The 26,395-nt window shown below is 38.9% G+C and overlaps 2 protein-coding genes across 2 annotated transcripts; one reads left to right on the plus strand and one right to left on the minus strand.

Moving 5' to 3' along the window:
• Positions 1-2,491: 2,491 nt before the first annotated feature.
• On the minus strand, positions 2,492-9,876 carry LOC139728951 (cytochrome c oxidase subunit 4 isoform 1, mitochondrial-like). Its single transcript, XM_071639880.1, has 4 exons — positions 9,825-9,876; positions 4,706-4,936; positions 4,012-4,143; positions 2,492-3,308 (listed from the first exon to the last, which is right to left on the minus strand). Exons 2-4 carry the CDS (start codon positions 4,926-4,928, stop codon positions 3,172-3,174), a joined length of 492 nt encoding a protein of 163 aa, XP_071495981.1. The 5' UTR covers positions 4,929-4,936; positions 9,825-9,876; the 3' UTR covers positions 2,492-3,171.
• Positions 9,877-14,362: 4,486 nt separating this feature from the next.
• Positions 14,363-16,491, plus strand: LOC139728952 (protein SYS1 homolog). The gene is made up of 3 exons (XM_071639881.1): positions 14,363-14,539; positions 15,307-15,374; positions 15,753-16,491. The coding sequence occupies exons 1-3, from the start codon at positions 14,378-14,380 to the stop codon at positions 15,988-15,990; spliced, it is 468 nt and encodes a 155-aa protein (XP_071495982.1). The 5' UTR covers positions 14,363-14,377; the 3' UTR covers positions 15,991-16,491.
• The last annotated feature ends 9,904 nt before the right edge of the window (positions 16,492-26,395 follow it).

The raw sequence follows: 26,395 nt of genomic DNA on the forward strand, positions 1-26,395 counted from the left end.
ATAGATTGTGCCCTTCACAGCACAGTTGTATCTTTGTAATGACTTTAAAGGGGTTGAGGGTTGTAGTTTATGAATAATTAATCAAACATGTTCATATTTTGTACAAACCAATACAACAGATGTGTGAGACTAAGAAATGAGCCCCCCCTATCTGATTTACATGCCAGTATTGAATGCAACTGATCACCACTGTTCATGACAATGTGTCAAAACTTTCTAAGCTCTGTGGGTTTTTTATATATAAAATACCATGTCCAATTGTAACAGAACTCTCTCAGTTTGATACTGCTTCATTAAAGCGCACTTGATGGGGGAATTATTTAAAGCTCTTCCCCTTTAGGTCAAATTTCCTGATCCTTCACAGTCCAAAATCCAGTGTTTCTTCATTCTTGCTAGAAAAATGTAAGTATTTTGAGTTCTCTCTATAATTTCTCTATATCATTGTCCATGCATGACATCACAGAATGTTGTAGTCTTCTCATGTAGCGATTATGGCACTGAACTTTAAAAACTCACAAAACTTGAACAAATAATTCTGAAATTTTCTAATTTTCTAAAATTGTCTAATTTTCCTCAAATTTTGCTTATGTGGTCTACTGAAGTGTTGCTACATTCACTCAATCCACACTTACATTTGGTTTCATTCTCCTTTTAGGGTCATTTACAAGCCTGTGAAGTTGGCATCAATCAAATTCAAGAATATACATGTATGTGGAAACTAAGTCATGCTTTGTATATTATTACACCGACTATGACCGATCCCTAGCTGTGATATTTATCAGAAATAGTAAGTGAGTGCCGCGCGGTAAGGCAATTCAAGGAGATTGCACTTACAATCTTGATTTATTGGAAGTAAAGGTTGACAAGTGAAGGTCTGAAGTCCAAGTGCAGAGTGGTGATAGTGAGAATTCCCTGCAGTCAATCTGCATGCTGGCCATCAAGACAGACATGTGCACACCCAGTCACACACACTACGTAATACACATCACAAACTTCACACTGCGAGAAGTATCCTTGTACACATTCTGCCCAATACAGTGGAAACTCGGTACTTGTATAACAAGATCCTTGGGACCAAGACAATTTGTTCTTTATATCAGATATTTTGTTATATCAGTAGTCAATAAACAATACAAAACAAAGGAAATAAATTCGTAGGGAACAGATAAATTAGTTATACGTGTATCAGGTATTTTGTTATATCAGATCCCTTTGTAATCTTGTTTCCACTGTATATTCTCACATGAAGTTTCATGGCTGCCAACCTCTGCAAATGAACAAACATAATTTGAAGATTTAATCATGTGTGTAGTTATGTTCAGATCTGGACAAATTGTGCATGCTTGCATGCATGTTACATGCATGTCACATCAAACTTGAGGAAAAGCACGAGTTTCATACAAGAAAACAATTTCTTATATTTGATGACAAAAATAAAAAGATACAAGGCATACATCCATACCAGTTGGCAGCTCTAAAATCATATTCAGTACTTCTATACAAGTACATGTATTATCTTACTTCAGACGTATCATGTACATTTCCATGAATTTCGCCTCTGCTTTCATTGACAAGGAGTCTTCGTGATATTGATAAAAACTAAGTGACACGACTGAATCATTTTGTGAGCCGAGAAATGTGTATCTCTGATCAGACACACACAGCCCTTGTTGAAAGCTTATGTTCACAGATTCCTCAAACTTGTTTGTACAGAAACGAATGAATACACATGAGTTTTTGCTTGATTTCCTCACCTGTGGCATTTTCCACAATGTGTTTTCAGAGAACTATCTGACCCTACTCACAAAATCTCTCTAAAATTAAGATTATTGTAATATCCTACACTCATAAGCTTGCAAACACAGTCAAACAATTCTAAACACGTCTTCTATCATCACACCCGACTGTGGGCCAACAAATCCCGACTAAGGACCTACTGCCCCAGATTTACAAAGGTACCAGCAGTTTGAATTTAGTCCACTGATGATGCAAATTTTGTCTGTGTATACATGTGATTGACAGATTGTATACACCAACAGACATTAAACAATGGTTATATGAGCATGTACAAGGCACACTTATTTCACACTTGTTATAGTCTATAAAATAAATTTAAATCATGAATATGACTTAAGTTACCTTTGTAAATTTGGGCCAATGAGTGTACACTACTACATCCAAATGAATACATCACATTGTTCCTGTGTACTTCATATGAGAAGTGACCTAGTACATACAGCACCTCAACTGCAGAACTGTGAAATGTGTTTTGTTGTGTGTGTCTATGGGCAGCTGATGTGTAAAGATCAGGTTTGGATGCACACACACACACACACACACACACACACGCACACACACACGCACACACACACGCACACACACACACACACACACGCACGCACACACACACACACATACACATACACATCAACATCAACATGGGCACAAACACACACAAGGGTAAATGAAACACAAAACTGATGGATAAGAATGAGATTAAAATGGTCTTTATTTCATCTCCATAAATGCCAAGACATATATCCAAGACACATTGTGTATTGGGGAATCTTCTTTTTTCCTCTCCACATTCTCTCCTGAGTGTCTAAGATGCAAGAGAACATGGTCCGAGACTTGACAAAATGAAACACAGCACAACATAGAAACTTTTCACACAAGCCCTCGTCAGCTAATATTTCTATCGAGAAAACAAATTCTCATCAATTCATTGAAAGTTGACATAAAGGAAAAGCCACAATAGTTTGCACCCACGTGGACTTTACGGCAAAACATAATTTCTCTAATCATGTGATGAGTATAACTGGCTTAATCTTTTGCACTTGCTGTTTTGAACACAGAAGAGACGGAGAGTTCACTTTGCATTAAAAAAAAGTGACCAACAAGGACTTGCATTCCGATGACAAGCAAGTCCTTCGTGTGTTTCAGTTTATGTCGCAACATTATCACCGTGAGGACTCAGTTGTGATTCCTTCACAGAAATCATAAATATGTAATGACGGCCAATGACTTGCCTATTTTCCTAATGCACTACACACCACACACATTCAATGCTGTATTGGATCCATGTCCTTGGGGCTTTGCATTCCTATCCATTATAGGCAAATATTTATATCACATATACTCGTACATTTCAAGGGGGTGGACACGAACGCTCTATTTCTTCCATTCATTCTTCTCGTAGTCCCATTTGGAGGAGAGACCGGTGATGGGGCCGTTCCTGATGGCAATGTTGTACCTGAGCTGGGCCTCTTGCCACTCTTTGGACATGGTGTGTGGCAGCGGGGGTGAGACTGTGGTAAAAGGCAAGGCAGGAAATGGAATATATGCAACACATTCTTTTTATCTCAGAAAGTAACAAGAGATTGCAGGCACTCCATTGTAGAGTAAAAGAAAAGCAGAACAAAACAAAATGGCAACCTGTGTTTGTGATGACTTCACAGAAATTTTACCCCCATACATGACAGCAAAAAGTGTACAAGCTCTGCCTGTTCCTCTGTTCAATCCCATCATTTGTCATCTCGCTATGTTCTAATCTCCCCACTTGGTTTGTGAAGTTCTCTTATTTGCTGCACCTGAACTTTTTATCTCTTGACTTTAAATAGTCCATCTCACCCACTGTCCCTCTTTCAGTTCTTGTCAAATTTCTTTCAAATGATTATGGAGTTGCAGAGTAATTTCATGGTTTTACAAAGACTTGACCTCACACAAACACAAGGCTCATGATGTACACAAGGGATCACTCTACGGTAGTTACCATCATTACAGGTACCATGACTGAGCATCCAGTCACCTTGAATAGTTCATTCTAGGAACACAACTAATACAGTTTGAACCATATACTTGACATTTCAGGCCAACATGAAAAAAAAAAAAAAAAATTGAGTATGAGACAGTAATCAGACTACACTTCAAATCCCTCATGAGAACAGCGCTCCTCATGACAACAACATGAATTCATTTATGTTCACGATTCATGCCACCATTAATACTTACTATATGCTTTCTGGAAACCATAGAGAATTGCTGAAAAGGAGAGGGCAATACCGATTGCGCCAACGATGTACTTCCATTCTCCGGTGGGGGCCCTCATCTCTGAGTACGTCTTGTTGAAGCTCATCCTGTACACTATCATACAAATAACACACATGCACAAACCAATCAAATCTTGAGAATAACTTAGGACAATAATTTTCAAGTCAGTGCCTTGCCCCCACTTTCAGTCTAGAAGCATCTCTCAGCAGGCTGCTCTACATGTAGGTATAAATTAATAAATCACATCCTCACTATCTTCACTCTTTATTTGTCACGATAAATCAAATGACAGCATCTGTTCGTAACAATCAATGACATGACAACAAAGAACTACAAAATTACCGAACTCACGATAGAAAACAGTTCAGCTGTAAAAAGAAAATGCATATTCAGTCTCTGATCAATGAAAACTACATGTAATTTCAGCAAAGGCCTCGGTACACTATCAAAGCAAGCTAAATCAAACATAAATTCTGTAAATAAGACTATGTTGATGCCAAAACATGTCTTTGCTTCATTTACAGATGTTTAACAAGTTTTCAATAAGCATTTCACATACATGTACTTGTATTCATATGGAAAAGTGAAGATTTTGATAACCAGCAACTGCTTACAGAGAGGAAAAGATTGTCTATTTCTGAACCAAAGCACTTACATGCTTTCTTCTCTTGCACCGTAAGCGCTGACCAGTCCCCCATTTCTTTGGCCTTGAGTGCTTGCATGTCAGCTGTAAGGTCAGCCTCCTTCATGTATCTGCAGTTTGGGGCTGGATAGTCTAACCTGTCAGCGTACAGCTTGTCATGGAAGTTCCTCTTGGGAGTTTTGGAGACATTGGAGGCGAGCCTCCTACTGCCGAACCGTAATAAATTGGCCGCCATTCTGATCTCTGCAAAGTGAAGGAGAAAGGAAGAAAACTAGCATTACAGCCACATGCGTTTTGTTTCTTTTTCAGAGTGTTAACAGTTGTAGTCCCTGGTGGTCATGTTTATAAAGGGAAACCTTGTGATAATGAGGTCACCAGGACTGCCTATTTTTCCTCATTATACCTGGTACATATTGTTGAAAGTGTAGTAAAAAAAAGAGACCAGCTAAGATCACAAGTGTTGCCTATGTACATTTCATACATGCAATTAACAATTTTACCAATGATATGGAGTACACTATGTTCACTGAATTATACCCCCCCCCCCCCCCCCCCCCCCCCCGAAAATAAGAGTTGCATGCCTGGTTTAAACTACATCGTACTTTGCACAACCGATTGCCCTCTGTATGACAGTGCGAGCTAACCCCTCGCAAGGCCAGCCGAATGGAGAGCAATCGGTTATGCGACGTACATGTCAACCACGCATGCAACTCATATTTTTGGCGAAGATTTATTTAGTATTTACAAACTCATTTTCAGACAATTTTATGGTATTTGGAAGGTAAGAAAGTGATATGATATTGATGCACTTTGTACGAGTATACTTTGCTGAGCTCGGGTGTGAGATTGATGAGAGTTTACACTGCATTCTGATTGTCGCTGTGCTAGCGTCCTAGAATTCCGTCCCATCATGCCTTGCGACGCAAGACCCGTAAATGCACGTATTTTGTCTGCAATTCACATGCAAATCTTCTTAAATGCCAGTAGAGTCTACCTCGCAGTTTAGACCAATGGTTATCTATCTCAGATAAGAAGCCAACCATAAAACTGAGCACTACGGTTTGCATTCCCACCGTTCATGAGCGATGACGTCATGTTTCGCTCAGCGCACTGCACGCACCATGCCGTCAATTCCTACCATAGCAGACGACGGCAAACTAGTATCGGTTGATGATCGGTTTGCTATCGCTTTCAACCATGAAAGGTTTTCCCTCATTGGTCAGCTTGCTCTCCCACAATGCCTTCCGAAAATGACATCATCGCTTTCTTCCATTCATAAGCTTTACGTTGATACCACGTACACCTCAGTTGCTTATTGGTAAACAATGCAAATTTTTCGTATAATTTTGCCCTATAATATGGAATTTTTCAGCAATCTGTGCCAGGAATATGTCATCAAAGGAGTAGTTTTGGTCATACATGCAATTTTTTTTCATCCTCATGATATTTTTTCATGGATTCTCGAGCGATTTATCTGTGTTTTGATACTACTTTTATCGTGTGCGAGTATGTGCAATGTATGTGCGAGGATGTTTGAAGTGCATAGATCAATGTTTAAAATGTTAGATTTCCGTAGCGAGCGACCTACCCGATACCAGCGGTGCGCTGCGAGAATGTAAGAGTACATACAAACGGGTTACGAGAGCGGGATAGGGTGCAGTGACTACACGCACTGTGCATGCTTGCGATGCAGCAAGCGAGACACGATGCACACAATACACATGGCAAATGCAGTCGTGGCTCAGCCAATCAGCAATGAGGTAAGACCTTGCAAGCGCATCGCGGAGCGGAGAGAGCCCGAGAGAGAAGAGGCCAAGATATTTTTAGCTCTCTCCTTGCTGCGATCGCACAGCCGATAGTCAAGATAACGATATTCTGTAGGCAATCGGGAGTTGAGCGGTGGAGCGGCAGGCATTCTGGGTGGGTTCTGGGGCGACATGAATTATGCATATCGGGGATCTGCGCTTGCGCTTTATTGACTGAGGCGCTGCTTAAACTGTGTACATGGCATACGTCAGTCAAACCGTAGTGCTGAGATACCATCGCCATCATATCGGTCTTATTGTACTTTACTTAGGGTAAAATCTTAGCATTCGGTGATTTTACGCTTTTCTGCAATATTTTTTAAACTAAAATAATACAAACACATCATATCTACAGCAATGTATGTAAATTTATTAATTTTCATTTTGTTAAATTACTCACAGAATTTCCCACAATCTCAAAATATATCACCTTGAAAATCCCCCAGAATACATACGGTCACCGCGATCAGAATTCAGTAACGCGATATGTGCGTTCAAAGTCAATGCCTGTTCAAGGCAGCTGAAAAATGCGCTGTGCACTACCTTGGTGGCGAAAAATGCGCCGCGCACTACCTTGGTGGTGCAAAATTGCATCCCCGATGTAGCGGCGCCCGTTGGTGACCGAATACTGGGGAATTGTCACTTGCATTCAACCCTTGTTCATTGACTGAGTCACTGCATCGGCACGTACGGAGATTTTGTTTTTCTTTTCACTTTTGCATTTTTGAGGATACCATCACACTCTGAGCTTGCGATTGAAAGCAAAAAACCCCTCAAGAGAACGGCGAATTTCTCTATTTTTAGCACTCTTTCGGCGACCCGTACTCTTAAAACTGGGTTTAATCCGCATGCACTTTGGGAAAATCGCGCGGATTCTGCACTTTTGATGGTGAAATTAGGGATTTTGGATGGATTTTAGGAGGGGACTTAGGCCTAAGGGATTTTCCTGTTGTGAATGAGTGTACATGTGTCATGTGCAAGTACAGTATGTGAATTGATGTGATTTGCGTGTGTTGCGTTTTGTGTTAAATTGTGACAGTAGAATTTCCTGGCTGGTGATTAGATTAGTGATAAGCGACCAAATTCCGGTAGGTGACCGAATACTGCCTGGTCAGATCGGAGACGGAGTGGTAGTACTAGTGGTACTCTGTCACTATGTCTTACCCTACTGTATTTACCTCGCAGTGCAGTGCAGCTGCTCAGGACAGAGTGGTGCGTGGTGGTGGTTCATGGCCATGGCGGATTTCACCTTAGCACACACCAGAGCAGAGAGGACGTGGGTGGGAAGAGATTCTCTTCCCACCTCTGCTCCCTGCACACACGTACACGGGGAATGAGGTACCGTACAACTTATAAAGTTATACATCTATGTAATATAGGGCAGTAAAGTGATTGCCCATATTTTCTTAGGTACGAGATATTATTACTTCAATAAAAAGCGGTCGATGAGTATTGAGGTCCAACCACTGCAATTGTAGCCGGGCCGCGCAGGTGCAGCTGCAGGCAGCAGCCGCAGTGTCGTCAGGGCTCGACACTATCGGTGGCCCGGTGGCCCAGAGCCACCCAAAACGTGCGTCGGGCCACCAAAATTTCAGAAATGAAGATTTTGGTGGCCCAATCGGGCCACCAAAAAGTTGGATAATTGCCTTTACTTTTGTAGATGGACAGCAGTAACAATCGGCTCTGTAAGATGCTAAAATAAATGTCAGATGTTTGTTTTTTATTTTGGAAATGAATAACGGTAATATTCGACTCCGTATGATACTAAAATAAGTGTCGGATGTTTGATTTTGCGTTCGGAAATGAATAAGGATAACATTCGGCTCCAGAAGATGATGAAATAAAATTTATGTGGAATGTTAGCTTTGACATTCGGAAATGAATACTAATAATATTCAACTCCGTACGATGAGAAAATAAATGCCGGATGTTTGCTTTTACGTTGGAAAGTAAATAACAACAACATTCAGCTCCAAATGTCTGCAAATGCTCCCACTCTATCGTTTCAAACGTAAGTTTTGACCACCTAAATAGGCATCAACTTTTATAATAATCTATAAGCCTATTTGCTAAATCTTAGAACTCAGAATAACGGTAAGATGATCGAATTTTCTCTTCATTTATTTTAGACATGGGTACATGCATCAGTACTTCAGTAATACTTAATATTTCATTTTCTATGTTCAGTAGGACCGATTTAGTATTTCTTATGTTTTTCTTGATTTTTTTTGGCCACCAGATTTTACTTTCGGGCCACCAAAATATAAAAATTAATGATTTTGGTGGCCCGATCGGGCCACCAAAAATAAAAGTTAGTGTCGAGCCCTGGTCGTGTATGCGAGTATGTAAAATGGGTTACAGCTCGTTATTCCAAAGGTTCGTTATTCCGAAGGCTCTTTAGTCCGAAGATTCGTGATGTTATTCTGAAGGTTCATTGTTCCGAATTTCATTTTCGGATTTACGAATCTTCGGAATAACGAACCTTCGGAATAACGCCACAAATTTTCGGATTAACAAACCCTTTTTCATTTTCGGATTAACGAGCCTCTAGGTATAGCAGAGCTACCAAGTCTCACGCATTGTGAATGAGACTCAAGCATTAACCAGTTAAGGGTCTGTCTCACGATCTCACGCATGACACCCATTTTTCTCACGCATTGGGAGCATAGCCTAAGGATTAAAGTGAGAGTTGCAATTGAAGGCATACTTCCCTTTTGTCTTTCAAAATAAGTAAAAAATAGTCACTTAAGTATGCACCAGCTTGCACCATTAAGAGCTAAAAATTGAAAAAGCTCCCTACTGTGGGAGAGCGGACACCCCCCTCCCAATCCACATCCTCCCCTCCCGTCGCGATCGCTCAGTCGCTTCGCTTCCTCGCTCATGCACATGCGCCGACTTGCTGAGTCGTGAAAATCTCACTCATATAAAAATTTTTTGAACTTGGCATCTATGGTATAGGGAATTTGTGTGTTTCGAATTAACGACCCTTCGGAAGAACGAACCCTCGGAATAGCGAACCTTCGGAATAACGAACAGCACCCGTAAAATGATGGAAAATGGTACTGTAATGGGCAACCGCCGTTTTTCGCCGTTCAGATTCTACAGTGCAGTACAACCCATCACCGATGCGATGCGATGCCTTCTCTGCTGCCTGGTGGAGAGAGAGAGTGTGATCAACTCACCGAGTAAATCAACGAATACATGGAACATTTGGGCTTAAAACCTTTCCATTAAAATTTTCAAATTACTTAACATTATATGAACAACAATAATAACTGACAAACTCAATCACGTGTCAAATTCCCTTACTTATGAGGCATTTTTACCTTACGTTCAGCTTCTCGATGCGACACAGACTCTGCCGGCAACCGGAACTTGATTCACGCATTGGAATGATGGGTATGCTTTCCAATTTTGTATTCATTTCATAATCAAAATCATCATAATCAATAATATTTTTTTACTTTTTAGAAATAAATATATATCTTATTAATTAAATTATTTTATCTATTAAAAAAATCATACTGTTATAATGCAACTTTTCCAAATAAGAAAGCTCAATCAAGTAATCAGTAGACCACTATTTGTAATCAGCTACTGACTCTCGTAGTCTTGCACGTAGGCCGTGATCGCGATACCACGGAGGTGATGCTCTTCACCTGTCCCTGCCTGATCATGGTAGAAAGCGGTGCATGTCGGAACCCTCAGTGGTAGAACCAAGGACCATGGAGGTATGTGTGTCCCCATGTGTGTGTGTGTACAGAACCAAGGAGTTGATGTCAACTGCCATTCTTCTTCTTCTTCTTCTTCTTCTTCTTCTTCTTCTTCTTCTTCTTCTTCTGTGTTAACCGCACAGGGGATGCGCCGGTGGTGTTTCTAACGCGGAGAGAGAAGCTTATAAACTATCTGTTGCTTTGCTCTTGATGGATGTGTAGTGGATTATTGCTGATTTGAAGGAATCCTTATTTTTGATGCCGATGAATATCGACTGTCATTATTTTGCGAAGGGGAGGGTTGGGGAGGGGGGGGGGGGGAGCATGGGGGTGGGGGCATGGGGCGGGGGGGGGGGGGGGGGGGGGAGGAGGGGAGCCCCGCCCCGGCCGGTTGCGAAAAGTACCTTTTGCAGTTTTCTTTTTTTTTTCTTCTTTTTTTCTTTTTTTTGCAGTGAACTGGGCGTGTGTCCCCTGTATTTTTCTTAATTAGAATAAAAGAAACAAAAAAAAAAAACCGAAAGGGGGATGTGTGACCCCCTTTATTTTATTTTTGTTTGTTGTTGTTGTTGTTGTGTTTTTGTTTTTGTTTTTGTTTTTGTTTTTGTTTTTGTTTTTGTTTTTTTTTTTTTTTTTGGGGGGGGGGGGGGGGCTTACCAGCCGATAAAATCACGGAAGTGGGACGAGAAACGAAAAAAAAATTGCACATGAGCCTTTTATATATTGTAACGTGAGACCCCCTCACATCACCATCATCATTCTAGGATGCTGCCACCGCATGTTTTGACCTTTAATGTCTAAGTTGCCTTGGTAACAACTGACCTAGTAGGCCTATACGATAATTCCATATATACCTTCGAACACTCCCCGATCGCCATTCAACCTTCAGTCATCAGTATACTTGTTAACTACTGTCACTCCGCCGTGTTTAACCCGGTGAAGTGGTCCCACCTCACATCCAACTGGACCCCATGGAAGACCAGCTATTGCAGCTGAACATGGGCTTCAGCCATCTCCTCAGATGGAAATGAAACAAACAAACAAACAAACAAACAAACAAACAAACAAACAAACAAACAAAAAGACTGTGGATACCAGGCAAGTTTACCAATAAACACAATGTTTTGACCAGAAGTTATCAGTTTGAGACAATTTTAATTCTGCAGTATCAATTCTGAAATCAGGTTGTAACATAACTTGCCAATTTATACAATGTCACATTGTAATACTTTTCGATTTTTATAGTTTATGAGTGCATACTTATACTATAACACACACAATACGGAATGAACTGCTTCCGTACCACTGAAAACCCCATGTCCCGGTGATACTACAAATAAATATCCTTCAGACGTCACTGTAGGCCTATGTCGCATTTCAAGCTGGAAGAATATTGAATCGTTTAAATCATTTTCTATTTCATTTCAGAGCGTTCAATTAAATCATTAGCATAAGATATACCAATATCAAACGATTAACACGAAATGAAATTGATAATTCAAAATTGTGTGTCCCGCCATTTTGCGTCATCTCCGTCACGAACTTTTAGGGCGCCACTACAACGAAAAATGTCGGGTACCCTATAAGTATCAATTTCAGCGTTACATGACAGTGATAGTTACATGCTGAAGTTGAAGAACTTGCCTGATTTTCCCCCTTTAATCAAGAAAGTTTGAAATTTGTGACAAAAGCCTAGTCGTACCTTTATTCAGCGCCATCTCCGAGCGCTTAAGATTACATATCAAATCAAAATTGATTTATAATTTGGTGACATAACGCCATACCCTCTATACCAGTAAGTCGAGGTACACACTGTTCTTACCGCATATGAATTGATAAGGAAGATGATTTCTGATGAGGTCATTATTGTTGGACCCGTCATCTCCATCATCGAGCTCCTTCAAGAAAAGTGACCGAGATGACATTGATGAAATTAATTTTCTTTAGTACAAAATAACAATAAAGTGATATCTAAAATGCATGATGTTAATCACACTGGAAGTACTTTAACCACTGCTTTTTTCGTTTGTTCAGTTGCATTAAATATCTTTCCTTAAATATGTTTATGTTACATTAGATTACAAAATGTCATCTCCGTCACGTCACATTTTGCATTGTTATAGGCTAAAAATAATTATAGGCCTATACTGCATAACAGCACTAAAAATTGAAAGTTAAATGAGGAAACTGTAACACCCCATAAAGATTGCACCCGTATTATAAATCAAGTCAACCTTCATCGTGATTTTCCCACTTTATGAAAGATTTTCCATTTCTGAGACAATTTTTCTTTCAATAATTTATAATGCCAAAAATATACATTTAGCGATGAATGACCTGTCGTCCACGGACATGTGAACCGGTGGTGCCCACAGAACTCTACCTGTGGTGGTGCCGCGTGTTTCATGCTCGGCACATGATCTTGACTTTTCCTAGACTCCGTGCCCATCGAGGGGAATGCGTCGTACATGGTCATATTGTACGCAGTGTAGATACTGTATTCAAGACTAACAGCTGCATGAGTCTATCAAATCAGGGTTTTACGAGACAACACACGGCTTGTTGTGACGTTCGGCGGCGTGACGTGTAGGAATCAGTTGCCTTCTGCTGGTGAATTATATTTATCCGGAGATCAAACAGGACTTCAATGGTTGATAGTGATAATTCTTGATGGTTGATAATTCTTGATGGTTGATAGTGATAAGAGGGTGATAGTGAGCAGAAACTGTTTGATCGCACTGTAAGAATACATCTGACCACAGCTCTCGGCCGTTTCTGCATATCGGCATTACGCCTAGCCTGGCTGGATATGTGCAGTTCTTCTTAGCAAGTTTAGCTTCGTTGCCTTTCGTTGCACTACGAGCGAGCTCCATATGCGTTGAATGAGGTAAGGAGTGGTTAGTGAGGTGCCCGGTTTGTCGTGAAATATTGGCTTTTGTCGGCATGCAACAGTAATACATGTAGGACTAGAGTAAGTTGCCTGTTTTTAAAGTTTTACTCCATGCTTCAGCCATGGAGGTGCATGCTTCAGTGCACCAACAGACCGGAGCGGATGTAAGTTAAACGTAGTAAATTACATTGTAGTATCAATGACTCGAATGAGTATAGGAAGGAAAGAAAGAGTGTGTGACTGTGTGCTTCGGCGCTTCATCACTATCGACCATCACTGTCACACTAGTTCTACATGCCACTGTATTACTGATCAGTTCATACATACTAATTACTAATACTAGTAACAAGGGGTTAGTCAAGTTGCAGCTTTGTACTAGTACTGCTGCCCTGGTCGTAGTGATGATGGATGTTATGAAGTTAAGGCCTTGATGCAATGAATGAATTACAGATATTATAAGTTCATTGGGGTATTACTATTTAGAGAGAGAGAGAGAGAGAAAAGAAGAATGATGGTTGGGCCGAGTGCTGATCCTGCATTATGAAGACCCAACAGTGAGTAACAGTGCATGTGATGTGCAACTGCAAGGATGTGACCTTTGCTTTGGCTTTGCAATATGAATTATTTGGAAAATTTCATTTGACGTTGGGCCTATATGCCTAAAACCACAAATAATGCCCTAACTACAAATTCATTCACAATATACCTGCTGCTCACTGTGAAATAGATTTAGTTTATTTTTACTTTGTACATCTAATAGTCGTGCTATCAATAACACAAAGAGATTTTTCTCCTCTCCACCACTAGAGGGCGGACTCTACAATGGAGTCAGTGATTTCATGGGGGCCGCCATTGTTCCACTTCTAAAGGAATGGCGGACTTTGCGTACTAAGTATACATTTGTACAGCGCGTATTACGCGAACTTCTGAACTTTTACGCGAGTACGCACTTGATTTTGGCTGCTCTTCGGCTGCTCGTTTGCTAGCGTGTTAGCACGAGGGGTGAGCCTACTGCCTCGTTGTCATCCAACGCTCCCCTTGCGCTCTCAAAACTACGGTACAGGGCGTATGAAGACCCCGCACTCTAGCAGTCACCGGGGAAAATCTCTTTGCAATAACACCATTGACTTGTTGCTCTTGGTCTTGCGCTTGTTTGCCAATTAATTACAATGTATATCCATTCAAAATTTATTGTCTATTGTTTGTTTACTGTAGATCTATGTGTTGACAGTCAGAAGTTTGTCATTTTTCTTTGTACAGTTGACTCGATGAGATAACCATGGGGGCATCCTTCAGAAGCTATGTGTGGGACCCATTGCTGCTTATCGCCCAGATTCTTGCCATGCAGAGTGTTTTCTATGTCTGCTTTGGTCTGTGGCTAATCCTCGTTGACTACATTCTCGATCATCCCAAGTCCCTAAATCAGATCTTTGGCTATGATGTAAGTAGAGAAGCATTGTTCGATTTCAGCAGTTTGGGGAATATTCTTGCAGGCCCCCCCCCCCCCCCCCCCCCAAAAAAAAAAGTAAGATATAGATGGAAAGAATGAAGAAAGATAAATAGAATGGTAATGACAATAATATCAATGATTGCTATGATAATGACAGTACATTAGTCATCACCGTCATAGTAATCATGATATCGATGCGCTGCCTGCAAAGTATCTCATAGCATTTAAAAATAGTCTTATTCTCTTGGCTGAAACTCATGTAATTTGTCAGAAATATATTTTGGAGTTTATATGGTCCACTGTTTTAAAGGAATTTATTCTTTATGTCCAGCTAATGACTTCAAGTTGTTGATCTATTCGCACTTAGAGAGGATTGTACACTAGACTTTTGCTTAATGAGCATATACTGTAGGTATAAATCACTCATTTGTACAAAAGTTTAGTCTCTTTCAGCTGTATTTTGTAAGGGTGTACTTGTAAGTCTTTGTTTAAAGCAACAAGAACCTATTTCTGATCTGGATATATTAATGGTCATGTAAGTGTCAGCAAGAAATGGGTGCTGCAAAAAAAAAAAAAAAGATTTTTTGTGTTGTTGCGCTTGACTGGAATCAATCAAAGCTACCAAAAGCTGGGCTAATTACTGTAGAGTTCAGAGCAAGAATACTATTTTCCACACTGAGTGCCAGTGAAAGCAGCAACAGTATAATTTCATAAACTGCACTTTTACATGTCTTCCTTTAAATCTGTTCACATTTCAGTGCCTTGATTTCAGCAGTTCCAGAGGAAGAATGACTGCAGCCGTCTACGTGCTGAATGCCCTTACCTGGTACGTTGTCTGAATTTGCGTCATTACAGCAGTCACACATTCAAGATCTGCCAATCCATCAAATAGACAGGCACGAGCATTTTCTCTTAACGTCTTGTGCATACCTAAAGTAAATTTCTGATGATGATAAACCTGAATCATCAGTATGTTAATCCGTTGAAGACGAGTCCGGAGTATTTACACTCGGGCTTGGGTCATGGGAAACGCGTGTTTGTGGCAAAACACAGCTAGTCTTCAATGGGTTAAGATAGAGTCTTCTCGTGAGGATTGTTTTATTTGTATGTGTGTTGTTTGTGTTTAAATTAAGATTATTGGTATTTTTCTCGCTTCTATAACGAAACTTTAACAATAATGGATTTTTCTTTCTTTGTGCTCCAGTGCTGTCGGGCTGTGGTTCATCGTTCAGAGGACAAAGAAATGCACAGACTTTTCCGTCACACTCCACTTCATGCATTTCATCGCGTGCTGGATATACAACAACCAGATCCCAAACTCCATAGCGTGGTGGCTAACGAACATTGGGTGCATAGCGCTGACGACGGTCCTTGGGGAGTACATGTGCATGCGGAGCGAGCTCAGGGACATTCCGCTGTCTGGGGCCCGAGCAGACTTATGACACAGGCCCTGATGCAACGAAGACTGCAGACTCTTTGTACTCTGTCATTGATATGACATACAATTCAGATGTGGGCTATATTCTCTGCAGCAGCGCATCTACATTAATGCCATATGCCGTGGGCACTACTAACAGATTCGCAGTGACAAGACGGGAGAGTGCTGTAGAGGACAGCTTCCACACTCCCTGTCAGTCATGCAGTGGGAGAAAGAGGAGAAAGAGATATTTTTATAAATACAGATGTTTGTATGCATCATTCTGTTGTGGTAATGTGTTGTACCGTACATGTTGCATACGGTGTATTTACTGTATAAGAGTCACATTTTTCCAGTGCACTGTAAAGCTGAAAAAATACAATGTTTGCAGGGCAGGATGTAACATGAATTTGTCCTGCACACCTTACATTGTGTACGTGGTTTGTAAGTTGAATAATGGTTTCCCACATAATATGGTCACTCATGACCAAGTGATGTCATTTCACATCCTTGTCATAAATAATAATAAAAAAATCGAGCCTTTGTATGTTTGTTTGTTTGTTTGTTTTCCTCGAGAGAGTAATCTCAAAACTTGCATTTGGCAGCAAAGGAAGCTGTGGGCTCCTTTGTCTGCAGAGATGCATTATATGTGCCAGGTGCTAATTGTTGTGACAAATTTGTCGTGACAAGATGGGAAAACACTGCTTGGGACAGAATTGGCAATCTAGACGATTATGCCCTGATGAGTGAGAGAGAAGGAACATATTATTTCTACAATACTTTATTTGCATCATCCTGCTTTCAAAATTTGCACATTTTACACAATATAGGTCAGTTGAATAATTACATGATTAAAAAAAAAAGTTGTATAGATATGTATACCACAAGAGAGAATTACAAATCTAAGGAGTCTTAGGCCCACCACACTCTGTACAACTTGTGGCTACATGACTGACAGACTTTGGATCTGAAATAAACAAGCATGATTATTCTGAGGCTATTGTGATTTATTTCGGATCCAAAGTCTGTCAGTCGTGTAGTTGTGAGTCGTGTAGTATGTGGCAGGCTTTACACTCACTAGTGGGGATAGCATGCAAATAAGTGAATGCATATAGTATAGTGCAAGATATCACACAAGAATATAGATGAGATGCCCTATTTAGTGAGGTGAAGCTACAACTGTAAGTCTAATAGTGTCTCACCTTTCATTGAGAGAACATTCTTGTTCCACTACTCTGTTCACTGTTTTTCATATACCACACTTTGGACGTGAACAGAAGTGGTCCAAGCCAGAGCCATCTCTCAGGGCAAAAGCATATGGGAAACTGTTAGTGTCATTAAGAGCATATAACTATGGAGTACTGTAATACATGTGGTTGGTGGAAACTTTGTAAGCTATCCATGACTGCCCAACAGCATTTAAGTGCCCAGTAAAGAAGTGTGCAATGGTATTTTGTAGCAAACATCGTGTGATTAGCATTCAGATCAGTGTTGTAGGTGTTGTATAATGAATACTCATGCATCTTTGATTCAGGCCAGTTATAGTCACTTCATGTCAGTGTTTTAGAGACATATTTTTGTACCTGTACTAGTTACAGCCTGTATCTGTCCAAAAATGCAATATGCAGTTGAGATTAGGGGATAAATACATTGAGATGCAAGGGGATAATTAAAAGGATGGTCAAATTCCATGGCAGAGATTCTTATGGTGTCATGATTGTAAAGCATTTTAGTGTACCAGGGTATGATGTGATTTGATGTAAACCAGAGAATGCCCAAACAGCCCTTTAAAGAAATGCCCATTCCTGTTGGAACCATCTTTCTGCGAGGTTAAAGGGACGGTACAGTTTTGGTTGAGATGGGGCTACAGGCTACTAGTTAGATGGGCAATTCCGCGGTTAGTAACGTTACATTTTAAGGACATTCTCATGATTTAGATTAGACTCATTTCTCTATCTGTGGATGTGAAGTCTCATTAATGTCACCAGAGATCATTCTAGTGTAGACCTAGAACAGAGCAAAGAATGAAATCATTTCATGAATTATTTTAGAAGAAAGGTCTGCTTTTAATGCCGGTTAGTAACGTTACAAAAAAAGGACATTAAAAATTGATGAGCAACTTTGAACAAAAAGTTTGCTAAAACTGGTATAGCTTGAAATATATCAACACTTATTTTTCATTTCTAGCTTTTAGGGCAATGTCTACCCTAAATATCCCTTCTCATAATAACTTTGTTTGAAAATTAAGTACAAAAATCATGGTTAGTAACGTTACGGTTAGTAATGTTACGGTTTGTCCAGTGATTACAGAATTGTGTGTTAACTCAAATCATTACATGTTTCCCCATGAGAATGCAAAGTTAAAGCTAAAAAACATCAGATAAGACATGAAACTCTTATTTCAATCATCAAACTCATGCAGTATAGTACCATTGTACTTGTACATGTTAAAAAAGACTAGAAAAAAAGTTTGCATAAATTACAAATTAAAAAAAAGTACCACTTTTAAAGGCTAGGTCAAGTGATATCCACAGTTTCATAACTTCGCCAATCACTGTTTATCATGACTCACAGTAATTCACAAAAGCAGCCTGTTTTATTGAGCAAAACAGTTAATGTGTTCCTTGAAATCAAGAGTACCTTTAATAAAGGGGAAAGAAATCAAAGAGCAAAAACTAATGTACTGGTATGTAGTATGTACAGTGTATGGCCAATTGTGGTGTGCGTAGTCATTGCACAATAGGAATCCAGCATATTGCAATGTTTTATATTATTGTGAAAGTAGTTTAAGTCATACAACATTAACTCAAATAATACAGTGTATTAGTTGAATTCATGTTTATTCAAGTCTAGAGACATGTATTTTTTTTCTTTTAGACCAGTTTGAATGTCTAATCTCTGCACTGTTCTGAAAACAAAAGTCTGTTCGCTGTACCTGAAGCGTAATTAACCCCGACAAACCATTGTATGATAATTTCAAACTGGGACAGAAAATTTGAAGCGATGGCCTCAATTGTTTTTAACACTACTTTCCACACAAAATGCTCTGCTGGCCTACAGATTCCATCAATTGCCCCTTCCCATGGGAAGTGGTTAAAAAAAAAAATCGCTCAATGTGCACCTTGTGAGCCTTCTGTAGTGATGCAAATGCTGTAGACCCCCCCCCCCCCCAACATTTCCCGCCACGATTCCGCAACGCGCAAAGATTTTGCCGCATCGTCTCATGAATTTTTTCATTGAAGTCTCCCGCATATTTTGAGACCAAATTTGCGATGTCCAGGTACACCGTTCTGCAGTTATGTAATGTTTTGCATAAATGCATGTCGACCTGAAAACAGCTCAAATTCATAATATCATGTGCAAATCCAATGCAAATTGTGTTTTTTCGTTAATTTGATATTAATTAGATTGTTTCAACCTTTGACCAGTGAAATCAATCAATTGTAATGTAGATAAGCTTTGAAAAGTGCCTGCAACACATTTTGGCAAAAAAAAAACCAATAGAAAACAAAAGGTTAAAAAAACATTAAAATACATAAGAAATTAACAAAGCAATAAAAAACAAAAGAAACTGATTTTGATTTTGCTATTTTCTTTGCAAGAAAATTGTTTGATGTGTCTTAAGGAACTCTTACACAAAAATTTAGCAATCCTTCAGTCTTTTTTATGGAGTTATAGGTGAAAATATGATTTCATACGTAAATTTGCATAATTAATTTACTAAAAAAAGAAGCCAATATCTTTTTACTGTATGACCACGTAATCTCGTAGTTGACATCTGACTCTATCATCAGGCAAAATTTTGCCAGACCAGGACCTGTCCATTGGAGTCTTATTCACTGATTTCATGGTTAGTAACGTTACAATACACACAGGCTGTGGTTAGTAACGTTACGTGGTTAGTAACATTACACATTTTGACTGCTGTTATTTCTAACTTCTATAATGATTAGTAATACTTATTTTTATATTTCAGTTAGTCATTGGACACAGCAGGAAAAATTGAAATATTATCATTCATAGACACTTTATACTCTCTGGAGGTAAATAATTTCACTTTTTGGTTAGTAACGTTACATGACTGTCCAATGGTTGGGGAAATGCACACATGTTTGCATTTCGAAGACATGTAAGTTGATTTTACTTAATCTATCCATGAAAGCACTGCATTGCCTCTGTGAATTCAATATTTGTGGCTAGAAAATGGCATTTAACTTGACTAGCTATCTTCTTTGCTATTATGGAGATTTTGCTGATGAAATTCAATCCGAAAGATTACTTGTTCAAAATTGGTGAATTCAATACCTAAAACTATGAAGATACCCTGAAAAATAGTTTTTCCTGAATTATCAATGTGTTCTTTCTGAAGTCAAACACAAAAATCAAGGAAAAAACCAAATTGAAATTTCATGGTCATGTCCCTCTAACTGCGGAATTGCCCAGATGATGATTTTTTGAGATAATGAGAGATCTCTTATGCAATATTAAAGAACATATAATTCTAAGAGGAATTCAAAATTTATTTGATGAAAATTTGCTTTGAAATGGCTGAGATATCCAAAACAATGCAATCCTAATAAAAGGTGGGAACCACCCTTTATTGCAATTGCTTTGTTTTACTTTGTTTTTTGATATCTCAGTCATTTCTAAACCGATTTTCATTAAATGAACTTTGAATTCCTCTTAGAATTGTATGCTCTTTAACATGTCATAAAGTGGTTTCTAAGTATGGTACTGTATCTTGCAAAAAGTTCAAGGCTGAATCCTCACCGAAACGAATACTGTACCATCCCTTTAAGGATGACAGAAACACACTATTTTCAGGGTATGCATTGTTTAATCTATTGTATCATTAAGTGCTTGGCTGTCAAGTGTACAGTATGAGAATCAGCGTAAGGCCTGTGCCGTGTACACACGATATTATTTCACAATTACAAGGTACTTGAATTTGTTGTTACGTTTTTCTCGTATTGATACATTTATTACAAGACTGATCTGGTTTATACCATCTGTGATGGCTTTGTTGCGCTACAGGACACTTGGGTGATTTACAAGCTGTACATGTACTGAAGATTACACTGGTGTGATTCGACTTCGAGACATGCAACATTGGTATGTGTATTACAGTTTAAAAACCGATGGTACTTGACATGTGTGGTATACAGTAAATGCATCACAACATTGTATCATCTACATGTAGCTTCAGTTATTGTTACCACCCAGTAATACTGGTTATAAATCAAGACAGAAACAAAAGATACAATGTTTATACCAGCTTCTGTTCTTGTTTTTTGCAAAGGTAAATTTATGATTTAGAACCACAGCAATGGGCTTGAATGTATTGTACTGGTGCTGCTGATAACTTCTTTGTATCTAAAGCTCTACATGTACTGTAAAAGTGGTTATTTTTGTGCGAGTAATTTTTTGTGCTTGGCTGGGTGGTATGAATTTCACGTTTTTAATTCCGTGGAATCAAGACATTTGATAATGGAACATAATATGACGAGCAAAAATATTCACATGTTTTTATTTTCGCGTTGGTTTCTGGTCGCTCAAAATGCACAAAAATTTCCACTTGTAGTTGTACGGTATGGAGCATTCTGATGCATGTGTGGGAGTTGAAGTTACAATCTGGTGTGATGCTAATTTTGCAGTGATACGAAAAAACCCCAAGAAATAATTATGTGTACAATCTGGGGCAGTAGTTTTGAGCTTCGTAGCAACTGCGGGGATCAAAGCCATTTTGCTTATTTGAATGGATACACCTGTGTATGGGAGCAGTGGACGAGTTCTCACTCTGACAGTCTGTACAATGTGCAATCTGCTTGATGGCATGGCAGCACCATAGGTGTGTGGACGTGCATCGGTCATTAGGAAGGGTGACCTCATCAGCTTATGATAAAGATAATACACCGTTGTAGTTCCACCTCGTTGAAGCCTCTTCCTGCCTCGTACAGATGAGCAACCACATGTGATGTGATGGATGAGAGCGCTCGAGTGTTCCCCTGTTCAGTGTTCCGTGTCTCGCTCAAGGAAGGCAACCCTGCACATTAGCAGGGTCATCTGTGGCAGGCAGCATTTCAGCATCATTGATACTAGTACTTGCAGGCTACTGCACTTCACCCATCCATGCATGTTGAGGTGCACAGTGAGCCCCATTCACTGAGCTTCTGTACAGCTGTTCATGGTCTCATCCTCAAGTCTCCTTTCATATCTTAAGAAACTATATATGTTAAATAGTGTTGAACAACTGTACATTGGAGTGACTAATAGTGACTGCATAACAATCTAGAAAAACGAAAAGAAAATACATGTATGCATACTGTCTTTTTTTTTTGTAGACTGTGGGCCTCTTCTGTGTTGAAAGATCTTATCACTGGTTTGTGGGACAAAGACAAAGACAAAATGTACATGACAGTGTTACAGAACATGCAAGTTTTTGCATATATGTTCTATTTTTTTAGCACATCAGCAAATCCCAGTCCTAATAGTGTATACATGTACTTGAATAGCACAGATTGCATTGGACAAATGCCTGCCACTTTATATATCATTCTTTATCCATTGAAAGCACCATTCATGTACAACTTTGTATGTACACTTTGTATGTCTACATGTATGAAACAGCTTGTTGCGCATGTATTACATGCAGAAACAAATTCTTTAAACAGCTCACTATATGCATATCTACACATGTACTTTCTTCAACTATCTTTCAATACATGCATTACGTCAGTTATCAAGCAACTTTTTATGACGAGCCAAGTACAATGGATGTAAATGGCATGGAAATTTTCTGTATATTTTGCATATTTTGAATGATTTAAAAGGTGGATGTTGAAAATCAATCCTGTATGGTATATGTGAGGCTTTGAACTCTTCTCATGATACAGTTGCATGAGCTTGTTGCGATGATATATGGAATGTTGACAGCAAGAAAAAAAAAAGATCATCAAAAATTATTACAAAATTTGTACATAATGTCAAAGAATGACTGAGTGTGCAGTAAATATATAAATTCCCAGAGAGCAGTAAACTTGCTGGATCAGTTGTCAAAATACACACAACACATGACAAACAAAAATAGAAAAGTGCGTAAACAATTGTATATTCTAAAGCTGTAAGCACAGGTCAAGGTTGCATTTTGGGCATGACCAGTGATGTAACATCAATGTAACTGACAACATTTGTTTCTTTTTCTGGACCCTGACAAAATTGATACTAATGTACTTTTTTTCCTTTTGTCTTTTTTTTTTAAATTCTATTTTTCATTATCATTATTACATTTTTTTTTTTGTAAATGATTTCTTTGAGATGGCTTGGCTGCTTGATAGAATGGAAACTGCATTATTTTGGAGCTGGTTTCTCAAAAAACATACTAGGGCTTTAAAATAATGGATGTGATGCAATAGCATGTTCAGGGCTCTCTACATGACAAGTCTGTTTCAAGGGTGAAGGCGAACTGGAGAATACACACACACTTGTACCACATGTCATTAAGCAAGGGAAACAAGGCAACTTTTGAAAAATAATTTATTCCAATAAACGATTTATAGTAAAGCTGACATGGACGTATGAGCCAGTTGTATTTCAAGTGTCCTGTGTTGTTATGGATGTAAATTTCTTGTACTTTTTTTTTTTTGTAGAAAGTACAATGTATATACATGTATACTAAGTAAGAATATTGTAGATTACAAATGATGTCAATAGGATACAGAACTGTCACGTATGCCTTTAACCCGTTGAGGACAGACTGATTTTGCTACAACACGGATTTCCCATAGACACTTGCCCGAGTATACTCTGGACTCGTCCTCAACGGGTTAAAATGACCCAGAAGTGTAGGGAGAGCAGGTTGGCCTGATTAAATCAAACTTCATTCACTACCCACCAGGGTACATTTGAAAAACATAACTAGCGCAGTCCTGCCAGTATAGAATTGCCCATCAGCGATATTTATATGTGACCGGCTACAACAAAAGGATCCGAAAGTCGTCAACGGCTGAGCCGAGAAAACCGAGTTTGAAGTCAGATCATCAAAATTGGTCAAAACCATCGAATCTCTGTTTTTGGCATAATATTGTCATCTCATATCTCATCTATCATCTGCCAAAATTTTGAAGCTAAATGATTTAAGGAAAGGTAAGAAATTAGCGTTTTTCTGGGCCATGATTTTCTGACTCTCAACAGTAACATAAACGTGTCCGAATATTTGGATTTAGCGCCATACATAGACTCTACCCCTAGCAATGAGGGAGTGATTTTATTGGTCAGTGCATGGCATCCTGGTTACTGATTGGTCGTGCGTAGACCACTGGCACTAAGCTTGAATGAACATCGCGGAGGTTGCTACATTGTCAAGAGGTGAACACTGTATGACCTCCCCTTGATCATGATTGCGTCGGAAAGAAAACTTTAAGGCGGTTTTCTCAAAACACTGATTGCCTAGACCACTCGACACGGTCTCATAAAATCGTCAATATCTCCACAATCAGATACTTCTATGAGTTGTGTTATATACGAAATTCAAGCGGAAGAGTAAGGGAATAATATGTCATTTTCAGAAAATTGATTTTCCTTGACTTTCGGATCCTTTTGTTGTAGCAGGTCACTTATAAGTACGCTCATCAATAACAGTCAACTCCAGTAGAGAGTCTTCTGTTGCGTGTGTGCTTTGTATAAAGCTGTACACGAGTCATTACAGGGATTCCCTAATACAGTATATTTGAGTCAGGCAAGCCTTCCCATTTACTTGGTATCCTCACGCTACAGGGTTTGAGACATGACTTCTGTGAGATAGTACAACTCTAGGCACTTAAAATATGTTAGTCAAACACACTGTCATCAAGGATCATACTGCACATACAAGTAGCCTGTTTATAATGCACATAAACTGGCAAGAACAACACTTTATATGGACTGATGCAATGGAAAATGGCAGTCCTGCATAGATTCAATACAACAGTACAAGGTAGAAACGTTAGAAAGTATAAATACAAATACTGGTACATTTCAAAACATCAGAAACTTTTGAGAGTTTATGCATAGATTATTTAGAAGTTATTACAGGTACAATGTAGAAACACATCTCTCGTGGTCTCTATTGCACAACATGTACAGACAACCCCCATAATAATAAAGTCCTTGGGACCGACAGTTTGCTTTTGTTACGTTGAAATTCTGTTATAGCCAAACAATAACGAATATAAAGATATTCAAGTTGAAATCCATAAAACGTCACATGAAAATAATATTTAAGAAAATGTAAATTAGACTCTTCAGGATAGTACAGATATGCATAGACTTTAAAGATTTCACACGATTTGTTCACAAATAGCTCCATTAATGGAAATACTAAGAAGAGGGAATTACATGTACAGTGAATATTACGATTTTTGTATATCTTTTGCCATTGTTCAAAAGAGTTCATTGGCACCACAACATGTTGCTGCTCACATGATGACAGCATTTGTGAGATTGGTAATACATGGTATAATTTTAGATGTAAAAGCAGAATAAATTGAGACTTGCAATTTAGTCTACACTAACTTAGCTGGCTTCAAGAAACCAATATTCAGATCTTCTAATACCATGAGTTCCTTGCAATGTCAAGTATTTAACATATTTGTAGCAACATACAATTAGAGAAGTTGTCACAAGACTTTGACAACAAATATGATGCTAATATGTAAAGCTGAGTTGGGACCCAGCGGTTTACCCCGTTAAGTGCAGATTCTTGCTGAATCTGACCTGATCCGAAATTACTACAACGGGACTCCTGTGTGTGATAAGTGCAGTCATTTTGCAAGTTAAGATTACACAAATAAGAAATGCCTATAAACAAAAAAAAAAAAAAGAAGAAAACTGATATCTTCTTTAGACAGAAATGTTCAGCACATGCAAATTGTTACATCTTTGTCCTTGAAATTTGAGTTCTCTACAAAGTTGATATGGGTTTGTTGTGGATCAAGTAATACATGAAGATACACAATACTACATAGAGCATTGTTGGCAGTGTCAGTGCAAACTGCAGCTGTGAAATTATTGCTCTATCAAGACAAGAAAAGAAAGAAAAAGTCAGAATTAGTGAAACAATATGCCTATTAGCATATAGTGTTCCAACCTGAAATTTGTCCTAGACTAGGTAAATCAAGCAACAAAGTTCATTGGTTTATCACAGAGAATTGCTAAGGAAAGGAAGACTTGTTTACTGTAAAATCGGAAACATTTGTGGTATGAAACCTTCGCACCCTGGAGCCGACAGCCTTTACTGTGTCATGAAACTTTCACAAATTGCCACGAGCATTTAATGCATTGTGTTAAAAAAAAAAAACAACTTCCGCATGCAGTTTACTTCCACAAAACTTGGTTCCTCACGAAATCAACGAATGTTTTATGCACGCAAAAATTTTTGGTTTTACAGTATATGC

The sequence above is a fragment of the Diadema antillarum genome, unplaced genomic scaffold, assembly GCF_040938485.1.
Source record: "Diadema antillarum isolate AM-2024a unplaced genomic scaffold, OU_Dant_1.0 seq00000207_RagTag, whole genome shotgun sequence".
NCBI lineage: Eukaryota > Metazoa > Echinodermata > Echinoidea > Diadematoida > Diadematidae > Diadema > Diadema antillarum.

Coding starts and splice junctions, on each gene's coding strand:
- LOC139728951 (XM_071639880.1), bottom strand. CDS start 4,928: ATGGCGGCCAATTTATTACGGTTCGGCAGTAGGAGGCTCGCCTCCAAT. Junction 4,144..4,705: donor GGTGCAAGAGAAGAAAGCAT/GTAAGTGCTTTG, acceptor TTTGTATGATAG/TGTACAGGATGAGCTTCAAC. Junction 3,309..4,011: donor TGGTTTCCAGAAAGCATATA/GTAAGTATTAAT, acceptor CTTTTACCACAG/TCTCACCCCCGCTGCCACAC.
- LOC139728952 (XM_071639881.1), top strand. CDS start 14,378: ATGGGGGCATCCTTCAGAAGCTATGTGTGGGACCCATTGCTGCTTATC. Junction 14,540..15,306: donor ATCAGATCTTTGGCTATGAT/GTAAGTAGAGAA, acceptor TTCACATTTCAG/TGCCTTGATTTCAGCAGTTC. Junction 15,375..15,752: donor GTGCTGAATGCCCTTACCTG/GTACGTTGTCTG, acceptor TTTGTGCTCCAG/TGCTGTCGGGCTGTGGTTCA.